This window comes from Dipodomys merriami, unplaced genomic scaffold, assembly GCF_024711535.1.
Source record: "Dipodomys merriami isolate MVZ:Mamm:240054 unplaced genomic scaffold, mDipMer1.0.p SCAF_21, whole genome shotgun sequence".
In the NCBI taxonomy this organism is placed as follows: domain Eukaryota; kingdom Metazoa; phylum Chordata; class Mammalia; order Rodentia; family Heteromyidae; genus Dipodomys; species Dipodomys merriami.
Window position 1 is genome coordinate 8,959,165 of NW_027203493.1, and position 19,607 is coordinate 8,978,771.

Here is a 19,607-nt window from a genome sequence, read left to right on the forward strand (position 1 = left end):
GAATCAGACTGCTTGTTCTTCCCAAGAGACAAAAGTTTAGACTGCAAGGTGCCCACAGGCAGCCTGGCTGTTGTCTTCTTGTAAGCAGTCTTGGAATTGGCTGTCCTCCTCTGCACAGAGGCCCTGTGCCCTCGATGCCCCGTGGCATGTGCTCTCTCTCTGAGGTACAGTGCATTGTGGGATTGCTACTGGGGATGCCCATCCTCCGGCCCGATGCCGACCTCCTGCAGTGGGAAGGCTCAGGTTGGGCCGGGGCCACCTTGAGCCAGGCACTGGAGGATGCTCTGATCTGGACGGCAGCCAGCTGTGGCTCGAAGGACGTGGGCACTGGCAGAGCAGACCTGGACTCCGACTGTGGTGCGGAGTGGGTCTGCTGGAGACTGAGGTATGTTGTTAGGATGATGAGGCAGAGTAAGACAGGGCTAAGGGAGGCTCGGGATGGGAGATGACTGTCTCCATGGAGCCCAAGGGCAGAGGCTGGTCTGGAGTGCAAGCCTCCACCCTCGGGCTCCCTCCACCCTGCAGCCCATCAGACCCTCTCTTCTACCTCTAAGGGAAACGACAGAGAGGAACCTGAAAGTGAATGGGTGTCTGACTCCTGTCAGGGCTGCATTAGCCCTCCGTCATGCTGCCATCTGACCGGGCCCTCACCCACCTACCCACCCACCCACCCACCCAGCTCTGGGTGGACGGAGGGACAAGCTGAGGAAGTGCATGGGTTTGGGCATCACATCACAGAATGGGAACAGTGTATGTGAACTAATGCGCTGTTGCAGCGGAGGTGGGGGTGGGGGGCACTGGGCCTCTGTGCCAGACTAGGGGAACAGCTTTGTCCTGAGTACAGCCAGCAGCAGCCCTGGCTGCATTGAGTGGGCGGAGCCAAGCCCCTGCTTCTGAACTTAAGTTGCCATTGACTTTCTGAGTATGTGGATAATGTCCCTCCCACCCTTCCCTGGGAGCAGGTGCCCCATGCCCTGGCCAGAAGTCTCTGGATGGAGGGCGACATTGCACTCTTCATCTTCCCCCTCCCCTGTAGGGGGCAGCGGTGGAATGGGTGGAGGCTAGAGAACGGCTGTACTTCTGAGGCTTGGCCTCTAGGGGGCAGCAGGAGCATTTCAACTGGACCACTCTTGATTCCCAGGTGCACTTTTCTTTCTATTGGCATGGATGCCAATGCATTCCTGGAGGGGGAGGGTGTTGGGGAGTTTGTGCAGTGGTCCCTCCACCAAGGGTTACCCTATACTCTACTGCAAAGCAGTGACCACCTTAGTTAAGCATAGGCTTGGAGGGGGGGGGTGGAGGGGGAGAAGGGACACTGCAGCTGGAGCTCTGGGGCTATCTCCTTCCAACCTCAGACCGAGCCTGTGGAAGAGGAGAGAAAGTGCACAAGAGGGCCAGGACCCAGCCACCCTCCTCTCCAATACCTTGGGAAGGAGGTCCCACTGCTAGCAAAGCCTGCCCGTTAAGCAACCCCACCTCCCTCCCTCCTGGAAGGAGGGAAGACCCTGTGTCCTCCCCCTTTGCACACATAGCACCAGGCTTTCCTGCTGCTTTCCAGCTCTATAGACTCTATTTCTTATATCGATTTAAAACATAGAAATGTATAAATATATAGGATATTATTTATAGATATATAGACGTGATTTCATCTCTTACTCTGTGTGTATATGTACTGTATATGTCTGTATATACAATATATATGCTGTAGCATAAGTACTATGTACACTGCACCTACCCCTGCTTCCATGCATTGTCTCCTGGGGAGACTGGATTGCATAGGTATTCCCAGGGTGATACCACTTGAAGGGATATGGGGGTGGGGAGTGCCAGATGGAAGAGGAGAGCTGTACCATTTTCCTCCCCAAGGGGTACTCTTTCTCCATCTGGCAAACATGCAAAGACCACCTCAAAAGCTCCTTAAAATCCTAGCTCTGTCACCCTGACGGACAGAGGCAGGAGGAGGGCCTCACTTCAAGCTAACAACCTTGCGTATCTCCTGACGTACCTTCTCCCCTGAGAACTGGAGGAGGCCAGACTAGAACTCCCCAGCAGGGATACAGGGAAAGGGCATTTCCTCTGTCCTCTGGTCCCTCCTTTCCTGCCTACAGAGGCCTGGCTTGCTTGCTTAGCCGTCCAGATTAGACAGACAAGGCTGCCTCTCGAAGGGACCCAGGTATGCATGAGTTCCAGTGTCACTGGAACCTTCTGCCAAAACGGGTGCACCGACCAAAGAAAAGCACAAATCCAACTAAGTCACCCACACCACAAACCCAAAGCAGAGCTAGAGACATGATGATGCCTGTTCTTGAAAGTGGGGAAGGCTATGAGGGAAAACAAAGGGAGTGGGGACTCTGGAAGAGAGATAGTAGATTTCAACCCATCTGGCCTTTTCCTGGGTCTCACTAGGCTTCAGGTGGGCAGATAACATAATGCCAGTCCCCAGGCCCAGACTGGGTAAGTCAGTGGCCTATTTTAGTCTCTCGTATTGTATTCACCTTTGTCCTGCTCTTCCCTGTTTCCTCCTTCTTAAGGATACCTCCAAAAAGGAAAACATTCAACATTGCTTTCAGTAATGACAGGATCTTTCTCTAAACCCAAGAATCAGCATAAGCAAGTCAAAGGGTGGAGGCTCAAAATCCAACGTAGAGCTGTACAGTGGGGGCTGAGGGCAGAGACCCTCCCCAAGCCACAGACTCAAGGTCCTGACAATAAATTTGGCTTTCCAGGGGTCCTGGAGTCCCATGCTGCTCACACTCCCAAGTGAAGCTGGAATAAGACAGATGGACCCAGCGTTGTGAGATGTCACAGGCAGCCAATACAAAAAGAAAAAGTACAAAACTGCTCATTTTGCCTAGACTCTCCTGCCCTACCAGGCGGGCAGCGCCTGGGGATTTGAGGGGCAGGAGCATTAGGCAGGGCTGGGCAGATCTCTTGCATTGCAGACATGAGTTGGCAATGGATTCTTGTTTTCCCCCCATTAAAGAAAAGGTTTGCCTTTTGAGGGGGGCGGGTACTGGGGCTTGAACTCATGGCCTGGGCACTCACTGTCCCTGAGCTTTTGGGCTCAAGGCTAGTGCTCTACCACAATGGAGCTACAGTTCCATTTGTTGCTTTTGGGTGATTAATTGGAGATAAGAGAAGTCACAAAGACTTTCCTGCCTGGGCTGGATCTGAACCACAATCCTGAGTGGCTAGCATTACAGGTGCCAAGATCTCCACTTTGATCATGAAGGTTCCTTCCCCTTTCTAGCTCTGCAAATGTACACACTTGGCACAACTGGTCACAAAGCTGAGCCTCACAGTTCACTTCATCTCTCATCCTCTCTGTGACCCAAACACAGTCACCATCAGTCCAAATAGGACAGATCTCAGTCTAGAGATGCATTTATTTTAAGTCCAAGCTGTACCTCCTGTGCCAGGAGCTGAGATATAGAGCTATCTCATCTGAAGTGAGAACCAAGGCCTGACTTTCCACAGGATGCTCTGCCATCCAAGATATTAGGCTAGAGAGATGTCTGGTTCCCCCAGGGTCCCATCATCTGAGCCTGGGAGGTGCCTAGGACAGACACTAGGGGTCATCACCAGCAGAATTTATGGAGGAGGAGAATCAAGGAGCCCTGAGCCTCCTAGGGAGCCTACAGGCCAAGAAAAGACCCTGTACACATTGCAGCGGCATGCCACTCACATCATTGCCTGTCACTCCCTGTCTCAGAACAAAGCCGTCCACAGGGCACCTGCCACAGCCCGGGCCTGCCTGAATTCAACAGAAGCATGAGCGCCTGAAGTTTCAGAGGCACCTGGCCTGACCTGAGACACCTGAGAGCTCAGCTTCTTCAAAGGCCAGAGGCCATCGGGGGCAGGCAGCCACATGCTTGCCAGAGGACAACTTGTTCCTCCAGGCCTAGACGCCCGTTCCCCTGCCTAACTCCCTCTGGAGATTCAGGCTAGGCAACGGCATAAGCTCAAAGCATCTCTTCCCTCTAGCTGATGGCTTGAGCTCATGTGGGCCATGGTCTCTTGGGAGGGAACAGTCACAGCCCTGACCACTGCTCAGACACAGACAGATTCAGTCCTGGGTTAGGGTCCTCCCAACTGGGCAAAAGGCCCCCATTCAGCAGGTATGGAAGCGCAGAGAGGAGCAGAAGATGTAAGGCAACTGTTGGCAAGAAAAGACCTCCAACTGCTATTTCTCATTCCCACAAAGCCCACTTTGCCAGTCTCCCTTGCCCTCAACCTGCCTCAGTCCCTGCAAATGTTTGGTGAAACCTCCCAGGTTGCAGACTGTGTGGGTATGTGTGTCTGCGAAAGGAGAGGATGTCCCCAGACTGGGTGTTTGCATGGGGGCGGGTAACTTTGTGTCTCCTTGACAACAGCATTACATTTGACCTCAGCTAGGCTTTGGTCTAGATGGGAGGAGTCAGGGAGGGGAAGAAGACCCCAGCTCAGGGTGACACAAGTGGAGATTTGCAAGCATCAGAAAGGGTCTTCCCTGGCTAGTTCTGCTGACACCAAGGGGTCAGAAGAGGAGGAGGAAAAGGTGTGAGTGTGACAGTAGTGGGTGGAGGGGGAAGGTCACCAGGCAGGGGTGCATTGACTTGTTGAAGAAGGCAGCATATGAGGTCTGGCAGTGGGACAGTTGGAGGAACTCAGGTTTGTGTAAGTTTTTCTTTGAACATGCTACATCACTGTTGAAAACAAATGAAAATATTTCAAAAAATAATGTAATATATATAATATTTATATAATGAAAAGCTATTGACTAGCAGCAATGATTCTAAAGTTATCTTAGCACCAAGACCAAGGGGGCGGGGGAGGGATCTGAGGAATGACTGACAGGACTGACTGCAGGACCAAGAAAAGGAAAGCAATAGGTTCAGTGTTAATGACATTTCCACTATGTTTCTCCATGGTGGCACAAAGCTCCAGAGGCAAGGAAAAACTCAGAAGAAAAGAAGGAAATCATCACTGTCCAAGAGGCGGCCAAGCAGGTTGAGGGGATGAGGGTCTTGCTGGTGGCTAGATCCAAACACCTTCCACCCAACTGCCCACAGGCAGGGAGCACAGATCTTCCTCACCCCCCTCCCTCAAAGATGACCTGCATCCATATTATTACAGGGTCTCTGCACATAAGATATGCATAAATCAGATGTAGAAACACAAACAGAAGTTTTGAACAGCTCACGCACGCTTTTGAAAACTCCCTTGCGAGGTATACTGGAGGTGAAATGAACGAAAGAACATTTGATCAACTCCTCTTAAACCATGGCCTGCCCCAGGGAGTAGGCAAATAGCCATTTCTAAAGCTTATCTGATGTGTGTGTGTGTGTGTGTGTGTGTGTGTGTGTGTGTGTGTGTGTGTGTATGTGTGCGTGTGTGTTGTGTGATCTTTGCTTTAGGACACCTCTACCTTGTTCAGGAAAGGAAGAGTTCACAGGTATAGGGACTTTGCCCATGCCCCCACTGCTTTCCTGCCAGGTCTGCCTTGTCACACAAGGATCTCTCTGGGAACTCTCATTTGAGTTATGTAAAACCCAGGGCACAAGTTGCGTTGATACTTCTGCACCACATAGCAGATACACCTTGATTATTAAAGGAAAAAAATACCTCCAACACTATAGGATTATAAAGACAAAGTATAAATAATATATATAGATATATTGGATATATTCATTTCATTTTACTTGTTTTTAGCCAAAAAAAATCACTGCCTTATTGGGGTCTGGATTTCTTGGCTCTTTGTCTCCCCAGCAGCCCAGATCTGATTATACTATTTTACTCTCTGCTATGTAAAAACAGGAATGCAAGTAGCTTAAGCCTTCTCCCTTTCCCCGGATTTCAAGCTCAGTTGAAAGGCAAGACTGCCTTCAGTGTAACAGGTAATAATAGCTTTAGTCCCTGGAGCATGAAAGGAAGAAACCCAACTACCGAAGGATCAGGGGAGAAGCACTGGGGAGGAGTGATGAGTTCACAGTTTGACCAACATTTATGTCTACAGAACAGTGAAAGAATTGTCATTAATAATAATAATAATAACAATAATAATAATAATAATAAGTAAAAATCTTTCAAGTCAGTTGGGGGAGGGAGAAAAATCAAGACACTCCAATCCAGACACACAACTCACCCTGATGTAACTAGACCAGAGTTCCTACATGGAGGTGGGGAAACACCCCGTGGTAAAACTATACGAACAAAGGAAAGGTAAGAACGTAAACCCCAGACCCCAACCGTAAACCCCTCAACCCCCAAATGAAAACATAAACAACATGAGCTACCTAAAGGTGACGGCAGAGAGCCATCATTTTAGCTTATGCGGTTGATTGATGGTTAGGCAGGAACGTGAGTGGCTCCCGCACATGCTCCTGTGAGTGAAAACAAGTTGCCTGGTCATTTTGAAGCTGCCAAGTGTAGACAAGAGTCAGTTTCCAACATGATTCCTTTCTGGAAGCTTCCAGAAGCTTCCGGTGGACATGCCACTTTTTTTTTAAATTTCAGTGTGAGTTTATATATATATATATATATATAATATAACATAATATATACTTATATAATATATCAAAGCCTATGAGTCTAGATTAAAAAAATATTCAACAGCTTATTCTGCAGCAGGAGTGTCTTACATATCTGGGTAGAATTCGGACCCGTGGTCCACATTCTGCAGCACTGGCTTCTGCTCTAGTGCTGACATCCGGCTGAGAACCTCGGCCGACAGGGCGTAACTGTTGCCAGACTTTTCCTCAAACCAGCTGTCCAGGGCTCGCTTGGCATCGAAGTTGGCAATTGGCGGTCCGTTCACGGCAATTGTCAACAGGTCGCTGAGCTGCTCTAGGGTCAGGCGGGAGCGGTGGTTCTTGCGGACCCTCTGGAGGGCGTTGCGGCCTTTCTCGCAGCAGGCTGTGGATGTGGGGAGGACTTTAAGGACCTGAATGATCTTGTTCAAGAGGGGGAACCTCTGCTTGTACTTGCAGATGTGGCTGATGAGGTCTTTGAAGCCATTTTTGGTATAATAATCAGCCTTGAGTTCTCTCCACTCCATCAGCAGACTGCCCCGGGGGTCCAGCCCTTCCCTGCAGACGTCCCGGGAGAAGGTGGGGATGGCTTCCAGGTGGTCAAATATCTGTACCATGTCTTCCTTGCCAAAGCTCACAAGCTCCTCGCTGCTCCTGGGCCAGGCGGCCAGGTCAAATACCTGGCAGGCCTTCACGAAGATCCGGCTGCGGGAATCAAACCTTTGGGCCAGGATGACTTGGGTCTTTTGGCAGATCTTCTCCCTGATGGACTGGAACTTGGCTTCGGCCACCCTGAGGTTCTTCATGGCGATCCCATTGAAGCTCTCCCGGAAGTTCTCTTCAAATTCCTGCAGATATTCTCCTGGGGAATCGGCCAGTCGGCTGATCTCCTGGATGGCCTCCTCGATCTTGTCATCTACCTGGGACACGAGGAGGTACTCACCTTGGAAGATGTAGGCCAGGCGCGAGAGCACGGCGATCACATCCAGGAGGAAGTAGATGAGCTTCATGGACTGGTAATCCATGAGGAACTGCAACAAGGCCAGCGCGATGGCAGAGGCGTCCGCCCGCTGAGTCTGGCTGCTGACATCCTTCAGGTGGGCCACCACCTCCAGGTAATCCTTGATGAGGGCATTGAGCACGTTCTGCTCTCCAATGATCCACTTCACAGCACGGATGTCCCCCAGGAACTCCGTCTCCTCGCACAGGGTAGAGGCCGTGGAGCGCAGCTCACACAGGAGGCGTGGCGAGTAGCGGTAGAAACTGAGCAGCTGCTTCAAGTTGTTCTCCAGCTCCTCCAGGCAGGGCAACTCCTTCCCACTGATGGCATCCAGGATCTCCAGGTGAGGCCGGTGCACCATGAAGGGCAGGCACAGGAGCCAGGGCAGTGTCTTGCGGATGGTCATGAACATGCTGGCACGCAGGCTGGCGGTGATGTTGGCCCCATCCACACCCAGACCAACCGTTGGTTTCTCATCTTGTAAACGGATGCCCAAGGCAGCGAAGGCTCGGTCAAGGGCCTGAAGATAACTTTCCGTGCTGGAGAAACCCAGCTCCTGCAAAGACAGGAACTCGGTGGCCGGGGGCCCATCGCTGCTGGTATACTGTACATAGACGGCCACGGTGTCGGCCAGCAGGTCATCGCTCTGCCCGTCCAGGATGATGCTAAGGCATGGGGACTGGCGGATGCGCTCCACCAGGTCCTCACGGAGCGCCCTGGCGATGTGGTGAATGAGGATCTGGCAGTCTCCCTCGTTCATGTACTGGTCCACCACCTTGAGCTCACACTTCCGCAGCAGCTCTGCCAGAGGCCGGAAGTCCAGGTAGGGTCTGCCCTCGAGGGCCAGGTGGTAGGCCGTGTTGAAGAGCAGGGTCATGTTCCGGCACATTTCCTCCGTCTTCTCGGGGTGCATGCGCAGCTTATACAGCTGCAGGCATTTCTTGTGCAGGTTGCTCTGGCTGTGCAGCTTGATGGTGTGGATCTTGAACTGCTTGGAGCCGATGATGAAGGCGGATGTGCGGGAGGACTGCACCGTGTACTGGCGGCAGACGTGGCACCACATCTCGTTGAGGGTCGGGGAGTAGCGCAGAAACCAGAACTTCTTCAGCCACTCTTGCTTGAAGCGTCGGATCCGGCGCCCGGTGGCGGAGGACATCTTGGAGGGCTCATCAGCGGTGGTCATCATGTCGTTGGAGACAGACTCGTCTGCCGAATCGACTTCCTGGTCATCATCTTCTATGATGGCAGGGCCGGATACCATGCTCTCTGAGGCTGGAAGACAGATGGGAAAGAAATACTTACACCCGGTGGGGGAAACATAATGCTTCTGCAACAGGAAGAGGAAACAGGACCTGAAAGTAAGTAGGGGCCACATGAAAGCATGTGGATGGACTGAAGCCCAATCTAGAATGTGTTACAAGCACTCTTGTGTGAGATTTCCCTCTCTGCGGGTAATCTATGGCAGTCTTTGGTCACTACCCATTGTGCTCTAGGTAGCCAGCCTTTACTTCCAATCCCTGACTCCTCAGGGATTGAAATGGATCCCAGGCAGAAGAGGAGATCAGATGGAAGAAGAGAACAGATGGAGGAAGACAGGGTATACCAAACACTCTCGTTATACGTGGAGGACCTGGAGACTCCTCTGCCCACCACACATCTGGCCACAAGAGGCATGCTGTCCTCGAATGACTGTAGCTTGGATAAGGCCCCAAGCCTTTGCAGAATCAAAACGCAGCTTCCTTCTGATGCATGCTTTGAATACCTGTGCCACCTCCTTCCTCCTTCTTCTAGGGGTGTGGCTAAGGCAGGAAGTACTTCCCACCCAGCTCCACTGCACGAGAGCACTGAGGTCTCTCTCCAACTCTCGAGAGACTCAGGATGCCAACAGTTAGGGGAAAACCATGTGGCTGAACACTTCAGGTCTCTGACCTTCTGAAACAGCAGGCTGAGGAACTAGCATAGCATGAGCAGCATGGATTGTGGAAGGGAAGAACAAGCCAGGATATCCAGCATGGCTTTGGGGACCCATGAGGGCTCCTTACTGGACACCCCATTCAGGATTCTGGGGAAGTCGAACTTTAGGGTGGACATCAGTGGCACCACCAAAGAAAAGCAATGGGTCAAGAACACAGCACACACCCCCTCCTGCAGTGAAACTTCCTTTATTGACCAGGAGGAATACAGGGGTGACACATGAGGCCTTCCATCAGTGCTGTAAATGAGCTGGACACTGGAACCTGAGGACATGGAACCCCACCCTGGGCGTGGCCCCTTCCACGCTGGACTCCTCTGGTCTCTCAGCAGGTGGTTATAACAAAGTGCTCTGGGCCACCTGCTACATTGCGCACCGTCCACTCTTCCCTCTGACACTGACCTCATCCACACTGACTTACCTGCAGGGTCTGAGAACTCGGGGAGCTCCAGTACCTGCGGTGGTAGAACAGGGGGCTCAGGCAGCTTCCCAGACTTAAGCATATCTAGTTCTGCCTGCAGTTCCCGGACCTTCTTCTTCAGGCGGATACAGTTGGGGCAAAAGGAGGTGGTTGGTAGCTCATGAGGGTCTGAGGCGAGAGAGGCCTCGGCAGGACTGTCGGCTTTGAAAGACGAAGGCTCTTCTTCTTCATCCTCCAACGGGCCTGGCTCCTTGGCTACCCCTTGGGGGATCTTCCAATCTCCCTCCCCCTGGGTCCGGCTGACATTCTGCCCACCATGAACCATAGTCGCTGTGCATGGGTTGTAGGCATCATCCTGGTACTTGGGGACTTTCCTGATGACCAAAGAGGTACTCAGTGCCAGCTGGTGGGTTTCTACTTTCGAAGACTCCAGGGATGCCTCCAACACATCTTTGAAAATGAGGTCGATTTTCTTCTTCTTGGCTTGGGGGTGCACATCCCCCTCGTCAAAACCACGCTTGAAGAGCCTTTTGCCCTGTCTCAAGACAGGGATGTGAATGGGACCTCTCAGGTCTTCCGGGCTATCCAGAGCCTGTTCACACTTCTCCCTCTGCAACCTCTTCTCTCCTAGGAAGGAAAACCAGGGTGTAAGGAAGAGGGGAAAAGCCCCGAATGGAGAAAGCAACCAAAAACAGAACAGGCCTTCTGTGAGCGAGTTGCCTGGTGCATCCCTTCGTCTCTGGCCTTCTGGGGGCAGGTGTTACAAAAATGGAGAAGGAGATCAGACAGTGAATCATGGTAGTTAGGGCCATGGGACCCTGAAAGTGGAAAGAACTTTGTTTAAAAAAAAAAGCCTCACAGAGGTGAACTCTTATCCTTGTAAGCTGAGAGAGATGTATGAGGGAAGGCAACTGGAAATGCTTTCAAAGGGCCTTACCATCCTGAACCCCACCCAGCAATTACATACCTTAGAGCCAAGTATTGATTCCTTCCCCCTACCCCCCTACATCTCAGAGGCTTCCCTGACAGCTGAGCAATTAGAAGACAGATGCTTTGACTTGGTAAAAGGTACACATGAAATGCCATGAGCCCTGCTCCTTCCTCCTCTCTGGCTGCACCAGAGGCAAGCTACTTAGGGAAAAGTCCATCCTATAGCAACTGTCTTTTGTTGTTGCTGTTGTTCTCCTAGCAGTCAGAAGCACAGGAATACATGAAAAAAGTTGATCTGAACTTCTATGGTTCTTAGAAGTGACTAAGGCTGGAAGGAGAGGGATGACAGGAATGAATACCTACAGGATCCAAGATGGCGGCTTCTGAAAAGATAAGGACCAGGTAAGCCGCAAGACCCAAAGCCACCTCAAAACACAACTAGGTTTCCTTACCTGACAAAAGACATTTCTTTTTTTTCTATTTCATTCTATCTCACGCTTTGGCCTTTTTTCCAAGATACCAGCCTCCAGTTATGAACAACCCTTCTATGTAAGACCTTAAGTGACCAGATCTCGCCATCATGGTACTACCTGGCACTCTTTGCAAAGCAAGACTGTCTCACCATCTAAGATTCCATAAAAAGACCCAGAGTCTGCTAACGGTGCAGGTTATAAAGACACACGCAGCACAGCTTCTGGGCTCCAAGAGTGAATCCAAGGGCTTCCTTCAGCACCATGACCTCCCATAAGCTCTAGTCCTCTCCTAATTGCCTTTTGGGTTCCTTTCTGCTGCTTACTACTCAGCCTGGCCAAGGACAGATGCCTTCCTTCTGTGTCTTCACATGTCTCCGTGCACCTCCTCTGAGGCCTCTCTGACACACCTCCCATGAGCCTCCATTCCTGAAAGCTCACTCCCTCCTCTGAGCAGCGCCCTGGGTTACATGGCTCTCTGAGGACGATGTAGCTGTGTTGCTCTGGAGAAGACACTGAGGGACCAAAGGACCTCACAAATCCAGAAGAATTCAAGCAGGGATGAAACCTGTGTCCTCAGAGAATGACTTTCTCTTGGTTTTCTTTTCTTTGGGTTCAAGTGTCTTTTGGAAACTTCTTGGCTGTCTTCATTTACTTCTTCTTTTATCCATTCAACAAAGATGTTATTGAGCACCTACTGTGTTTCGGGCACTTTTGCATGAGGCATCTCCACAGGTCAAACGGAAGCCACTGCATCTTTATCATGGAAGCATGCCTTCCCAAGTGAAACCAGCATGGGCCCAACCCCCGGTCCCAAAGAAGACAAGACATGAGGCTGTCTACCGAGCATCCTCTCTCTGCCCGACCAATCACCAGGTACCTTTTACCAAGCCAGGCAGCCATTGAGCACTCAATGTGCATAGCAGGCTCTGTTCTGCTTTGTCTTTAAAGAGAATTTAATGTTAATGAGTCACTCCTATCCCAAATGAAGTCTTTTTTCCCCTACTAAGTAGATTCTGGTCAGGTATATGATATGTTGGGGTGAAGCCTTTACTTGGAAGACCAGGTGGATTCTGTGTATGTGATGTATGGCTTTAGTGAAAATGAAGTCCTTGAAAGAAGGACTTGGGGTCTCTAGTTTACCCTGGCCAGGCTGTGGATGGAATGAAGAGGTAAACAGCTAGAGGTTGGGGAATATTTCAAACCACTTTCAAGTAATTCATTTCAGTGGAGCCTGAGTGGACACCCATCAGTCTCCTCACACCTGGATCACCTTCCCACCCACTTCTTTATTTGATTTATCTTTAAGACTTCCAGGAATGAGACAATGAAGAAGCAGAGAAGGGACTAGTTTTATCTGGGAGGCCATTGGAGGTTAGACCAGTCAGACAAGAGCAAGTTAGAAACCTAGCTCAGCTCTCCCAAAACACATGACCCTGGGTGAGCCACAATGTGATGTTGTTCATGCATCTGTAAGATGGGCTGATAATCCACAAAGGATCATTAGTTTTAGAAGTTTATGATGGAGGGCTTCCCTGGTCAAGGTAGGAATTGCTCATGGAATTCTCCTGACATACTGATGGTAGGTACTATTCTCATGATGATTCTATAGGAATGTGTGGACAATCCAAGGAGCACATAACATACAAAGCTTAGCAAATGTTTTGTTATTGCTAGCATTACTGAAGCGTGGACTGTTTAAAACATCCTTTCATCCATTTGAATTGTGGAAATAGGATTAGTGCCGATTCAATTTAATTGCTTGGCTGTGAGGATTGGGATTTGTCTCTCTTGACAGTGCTCTGAAATGTGTGTGGTGAGGGTTTCTGGGAACAACTCCCAGGAAAGAGGAGGCTAGGAGACTAGTGCATTGCTCAGGTCTGGACCAATCATCTGTCTCTTACATTCCTGGGGACTCAGCTGGGCCTTCCCTCTGTGGGCGTGGCCTCTCATCAGTGGACATGTCCTTTATGGTAGGTGTGGCCTTCCTGATGGGCGCGTCCTTCCCTGAGCGCACACTCACCTCTGGCCAGGTTGCGGTGGATGGTTTCCTGGGACATGCTATGTAGACGCTTCATGTAGTCCTCACTGTACCACACCCGCAGTCGCTCCCCAGGTCTGATGTCCCTGCATGCCCGGAAGTAAATGCGCTCACTGTGCTGGAATGCCAGGAGGTTCTGCTCCCTCTCCTCTCGGGAAATGACCACGTACCTGGGAGAGCAAGAGGACAGGTAAGAGCCTGGGCTACATCTGACTGAGTGCCTGCTAGTACAAGACACAGGTGTGGAGAGATACCAGTCACAAGTAGGCGGGCAGGTGAACAGAGGCGGCGGCTTTTTGGAGGAAAGAATGCCAGCTATCACTTATCCTGTGTGACCTCCAGAATCTGTTTTCTGATATCAGAAATGACACCTGCCCTGCATAACTAAGTGTGGCTGGGACACAGATTACCTTGTTCTACTCCTTGCTAACTTTTTTTTTGACAGTTAATGTCTGTTACTTATTGCTGGAAAAAGTTGGCTCAGGAGAAATGTGTAACATTACACTGGCGTATATCACACAGCTTACAGGAGTCATCGTGGCCCTCCCAGAAACTGCTTATGGTGGTTCTAGCTAGTCCTAGATGTAGTTTCTCTTGGGAAGCCACACTTCTTTCTAGATCTCCACCCACATCTTATCCATTCACCACTTTTTAAAAAATCGACTTACTTATTAAGTACATTATGATCAGTCATTACATGTATATAATATATAATAATCAAATCACAGTGACAAACGTTGACATTACTTCCATCAGTAATCATTTCTTGCTAACTTTTAGCCCATGGACCTCCTCAGGCCTCTGACAGTGGTAACAATGAGTCCTTGGATAGTTGTTTTCCCATATTTCACAATGTTAATAGAAATAACCTATCCTAGAAGGGTGCCCAAGAGATCACTTAAGAAATGTTAAAAGATTAAAGTCTTTGCAGAGTGTCCAATGGGGATGGGAGAGGGGGTAAAGAATTGACAAGGAGAGCTTGGCAACCACTCTTTAACCTAATTAAATGATTTAACGTGAGGAGAGTTTGGCCCAGAGAACCTAAGCAACTTGTCCAAGGCCACATAGCTCATAAATGGCAGATCCGCTTTGTGGCATGAACTTTTACCCAATATATCATGGTTTGTTATGTGGGGGCATGTAAATGTCCAGGTATCTCATAATGTTCTATCTAACTCCTAACCTATGCCCCTCTCCCCAGTTTCCTTAAAATGACATTTGGACATCTAGACTGTCACCTTATCCACCTGCAAAAGGTGGAGTAATCTAAGGAAGCGGAGGTACACAGATCAAATTTAGGATCTGTGCTACTATGAGCATTTAAGTAACTGCTATCTAAAAATAAACACATCTTTTGATTTAGGAGTCAAAGTTGGCTTGATCAGCATAAGAGAAGTAGATCTTAAGCAGTCCAGGGCAAATACTAATTCACAGCAAACAAACAAACAAGCAACCTCAAACTGATAATTAATGCAAACTATTCAACACGAGCAATAGCAATAATCAGTAATTCGTAAGCACAGAGTAGCATATGGTCTCATTGGCGCAGGCTTTTTAATGATAGTATCTACATTGGTCAATGTGGTGGAAAGGGTGATTTTTCCATTCTGACACTGCAGAACGACCTGCCACAAGGGACTCGGGTGAAGCAAAGAATGCACACCATGCACACTTCTGCATCTGCCTGCTGCACTTGCTAACTGTGCACTTGCTAACTGTGCTAAGTCTGAGCATCTATTGGTGCCTAATGCCAGAGCAATGACATGGAATGTTACTTATTCATAGAAAAAGTGTTTTCAAAAGACTCTGTTGTGACACGGTAAAACAGAGCTGATGCATTGCCAAAGGTATTTATACTATGGTTGTAATAATGTTTTAAAAACAAGCCTTGGCAAACTGCTTAAAGGAAATACATCAATGTTTTTAACAATGATTATCCATTAGATGTGAATCTTCTTTGTCGTTTTCTGTACCTTGCAGGTGTTCTCAATAAGCAATTGGTTCTATTTGTCCCTCCCACACACAGAAAGAAAAGGAAAATATGCAAACACCGATTCCAGTATGAGGTAGCAGCATGAAGTGACAGCAGAACTGAGAATCTACATTGGAGACACCTCAGGGACACTTGCAACCCTCCTATCCATCCTGCCCTTATCTCCAATTTCCTAGATAGGCTTGGAGCAGGGGGGGCACTGAGTCCATTCTGGCAACAGGATATAGCACAGACCCCAGAGGAACTAAGAAAAGGGCAGATGGGAACACAAACTTGCATTCTGGTTTCTTTGTCCCAGGGAAAAGAGTGAGTCACTACACACCCATTAAGCTCTATAGGCTATTGTACTGTCACTCAACTTTAAGAGAGGAAGATAGATGAGGAACATATTATTTATTCCAAAGAGCAATGTCTATTTAGAGTGCATCCAAAGATTAGAATGATTCAAACCAACTCTTCTTTCCGGCTGTAGATTCTTTTCTACCCTACAAGAACTAATACACCATGCCCTAGTCTTTGTATCGATCACAAAGTATTTTCAAAGGCCAATCAAAATCTGATCAGCATTCTTATGGGATTTGGTTATTTGGAACCTCAATGAATGACATAAGCTCTACATGGTGACTCTTAATGGACCACAACCCATTCTTCTTGATTTAATTACTCCGTAAAGCTCAATGGAGCCAGCAAAGCCAACATCTGTCATCTCTTAGTTAGGTTCCCTCTTCTAAGTATCTTATGGTGACACATGGTAGTTAGACCCATTTCTCTATGAGATCCTATTAGCAATGTCTTTACAAAGAATCATGCCTGTCCCAACCCATGCTGTGATACAAAAGCCATCACTGAGAAGCACCAGGTATGAAGGGAATGGAAACTCTTCCTGTTCATTGTGCTGAGCAGCTTCTCTGGGGGTAGGGGTGAAGGTCAGAGGAGATACAAAATCACTCCTTTGTTGGAGAAACAGCACCAAACACAGGATAGATCATGCTTAGCCAAACCACCTTGCAAAGTGAGTTCTCATTGGTCAGAACTTTAAACCCCACCCCCTCCCCAACTCTGGCACCTTTGAAGTAATGGAGGGTAAGTGATAGTGTTGATGAGGGCGGGGCTTCTGTGCTGAACCTCTCATGAAGATAATGCATTGTTTCATTGCTGATTCTGGGTATGAGAGAGAGAAGCGCAGAGGAAATTGTCAGACCTCATCCACTGAGACTTATCAATTATACCATCTTTTCTACCTGGGTCAGGAAATGACTATGGGTTCTAGCCGGAGAAAGTAATTCATAGGGCACCTACTGTGTTAGAGGAGACCAACCAAGGTCAGGTTCAGCCTCTACTGTAATCCAGCGGAAAGGATGCTGTTTTAGCTATGAAGGAAGAAAAGGGACAGACAAACCAAGAAGAGGCTGGGCTCTGTGATCTCATGTGATTACGTCTCCAGACTGGGGGAAACTTTGGGCCATATAAGCACCTACTAGGCATTCACTTAGCCTGTGTAGAACACCACCCAGCCAGCCTGGGCACAGACAGCTGTTTCCTCTTCCTGCTTACCTTGCCAGCTTCCAATCCCCACTGATGCCAAGATTCAGAAACACAAGTCTTTTTCATTCCAAGGAGCCACTGTCCCTTTTGTTCTGACCTCCCTTGGCCCCTTGGTCTCCAGGATGAGAGGGAGAAACCAGCTAGTCATATTGACCTTGAGGACTAGAAAAGACCCCAGACTGGTGTCACCACAGCTTTGCGCCTCCTTGGAAAGTCTAGACAGGTCTTGAGTTGCAAGGACAAACTTTTTTTTTTGGCTAAGAACTGCAGAGGATGGATAGCCTGATTCCAAAGCCAAAGATTAGAGACCACACACAAAGAGGAGTCCTGGTTAGGACTTGGGGATTCCTGTGTGGAAGAAACCCCTGTGGCTAGCCACAGGCCCTGCACAAGTCAGGAGCCCATCCTTTGGAGGGGGGTGAGGAGGACACCCTCCCAAAGAGAGCCAGAAGAAGCTTCTCTGTCACTTTGAGGGGCCTCAGATCCGAGCAGGCAGGGCCTTGCCTGCAACAGATAGGACACCAAGGTCGGCGGGGCTGTGTGCAAAGCAAGGTTCATGTCTTGGGATGGTCTCTTAAGTGTACAGGCAACTAAACAGTGCCTGGCTTTTGAGAGTCTCCTGTCAGAAAAGATGATTCCCCCCCCCCCTCCCCACCTCTCGAAACCCTCACTTCCTTTTAGGGAACACAGAGTAAAATTCACTTAACACAATGCCACTTCTGATATGCAGAGAAATGAAATCGAGCCTGTGGATACTTTGCCTCCCTGAGCTCATGTAGTCCTGTCCTTCCCTCTGAGAGTCTAGCATGGGGCTGGACATGGGCACCTGTGAGCTTATGGAATGAGGGAAATGCCAGGGCACAAAGCCCTTCTCACTCACATGCTTCTCCTCACCTAAGCCCTGCACTGGGCATCTCAGATTTCCATTAGGAAGCGAAGAAAGAGAATACACACCAAAGAAAGATCCTGGAGCCTGGCTGTGTTCAAAGTGTGAGATCCATTTCTTTTTATTGCCATCTTAACAAAAATAACTTGGGAAGGCAATCTATGATTCCAGCAGAGGACAGCAGGGTAATTCCAGGCAATTATCAAGCCACTGGGCTTTGGACAAAACAGGGTTCAGTTTGTGGGGGAGGGGAGGGACAGGAAATCCCCCAAAGAAGAACTTCCATGTATAATCTGGGAGATGGAGCTCAGCGCACAGGGACATAATGGATGCCTTCCACTTTCCCTGCGTGGGACAGTGCAAAGTCTAGGTTTATAAGCAGCTCCTAGAGTGTCCTCAGCAGGCTTTGGGGACAGGAAGAAGGTGGAAGGATCTCCCAGGACAAGCCCCATACCAGGGAGTGAAGAATACAGGAGAGGAGATGCAGCCAGGTGGGAGCTAAGCTTGCGTCTGCCACCTGCCACCTCCCTCCATGCCTCAGAACAATACAGTCTCTCATCCTGAGGTCCACAATGCAACACGCAGCTAGGGGTATGTGTTGCTGGTGCAAAGCAAGCAGAGGCAAGGCATGCTGGGATATGGGCCTGGAGACAGCCCTGCTGGGCTCTGGATTCTTTCAGAAGCCAGAGGAGGAGCTACCTGCCAGCTCCCTGAGACCTGCCCCTACCCCTCCTCAGTCACCGGCTGCATACCTTAAGGCTAGTGTGGGATGCCCCCCCTCCTCAATTTCCATGGGTGGAGGGGAGCTGAGGCAAGGACAGAGGCATTATGGGGAGTGGAAGAGGCCAGGTGAGAAGCAAGACCCCCCGCCCCCAGATTGAGATCTGGCTTCTGGCAAGGAAATGAGTCCCAACTACCTGCCTGGGTCATTTTTTTTTTGGTCACCAGTGAAATGCAGATGATAATAATGATAAAGAAAAAGAAAACACCAGACTTGTCTTCCTCCTCCCCCTTTCCCCCCCCCATCTCCCCTCCCCATCCTGAGAACCTCCTCCTGAGACCACCTAACATCCTCAGGCACCTGACAAATGCTTACAGTGCACTAAGAATACAAGACCATCCCCTCCCTCTCCCCGATGTCAGCCCATCCTTCTCCCCCTCCGTAAAAAGCAAGCACAGCAGCTGAGCACGCGGGCACTGCACAGGGGCAAGCAAGGGCCAAGGCTGGGCACCACCCAAGTGGGGGGCTAAGCTCCCTGGACTAAGGGCTGCACTTGCCCCGCCCACCCTTAGGCCACGCCCCTAGGAAAGCGCAGACTTACTGAGGCCCTGAGATCCAAGGCGGGAATGCCCTCCGATGCTCCCCCGCTCTTACCCCCCTGTCCAGCAAGGCCTGTACCACGGGATACAGACCAAGAGGAGAAGGACCCTCCAGGCCAAGCAAGCATCAAGCAGGTAGCTTCTCTTGCATCTTGAGCCTCTGCCAGAGACGCGGGAGTGGGGCTAGACACGTGCTGTTACACCACCAGCAGCCAGCCTGCACCATGAGGAGATGGCAGTGCCCCAGTGTCCCCCAGTGCCATCAGTCCTGTTCCCGGACCCAAGAGACAGAACTGGTCCATCTCTCCTCCTCCTCATGCAGACTGCAGGTTAGAAAATGTGTTTTCTCTTCCGAGATCTGGTAGTCCGTGCTGGGGCTGGCATCGGGGTGACCTGTGTAGGGTCCGGTAGGGGCACCTGAGCCTGGGGAATGAGTCCCATGGGAGCTGCCCCTTCTGGCCCCCGCTGAGATGCCTGAACCCCATCCCGGATCTCTGTCAGCGTTTGGCACATCTGACCC

The 19,607-nt window shown here is 49.9% G+C and overlaps 1 protein-coding gene across 5 annotated transcripts in view; it reads right to left on the reverse strand.

Moving 5' to 3' along the window:
* Window positions 1–687: 687 nt before the first annotated feature.
* The window catches only part of Prdm11 (PR/SET domain 11), a 70,999-nt gene continuing 52,079 nt past the window's right edge, over window positions 688–19,607 (reverse strand). For 4 of the 5 annotated variants that reach the window (XM_070032521.1, XM_070032522.1, XM_070032520.1 and 1 more), the window contains exons 6-8: window positions 13,326–13,513; window positions 9,903–10,529; window positions 688–8,781 (exon numbers count right to left, since the gene is read on the reverse strand). In XM_070032521.1, coding sequence (XP_069888622.1) covers window positions 6,617–8,781; window positions 9,903–10,529; window positions 13,326–13,513 — 2,980 coding nt within the window. In that variant the 3' untranslated portion in view covers window positions 688–6,616. The remainder of the gene's footprint in view (window positions 8,782–9,902; window positions 10,530–13,325; window positions 13,514–19,607) is intronic. The other variant, XM_070032524.1, reaches the window with a different exon arrangement.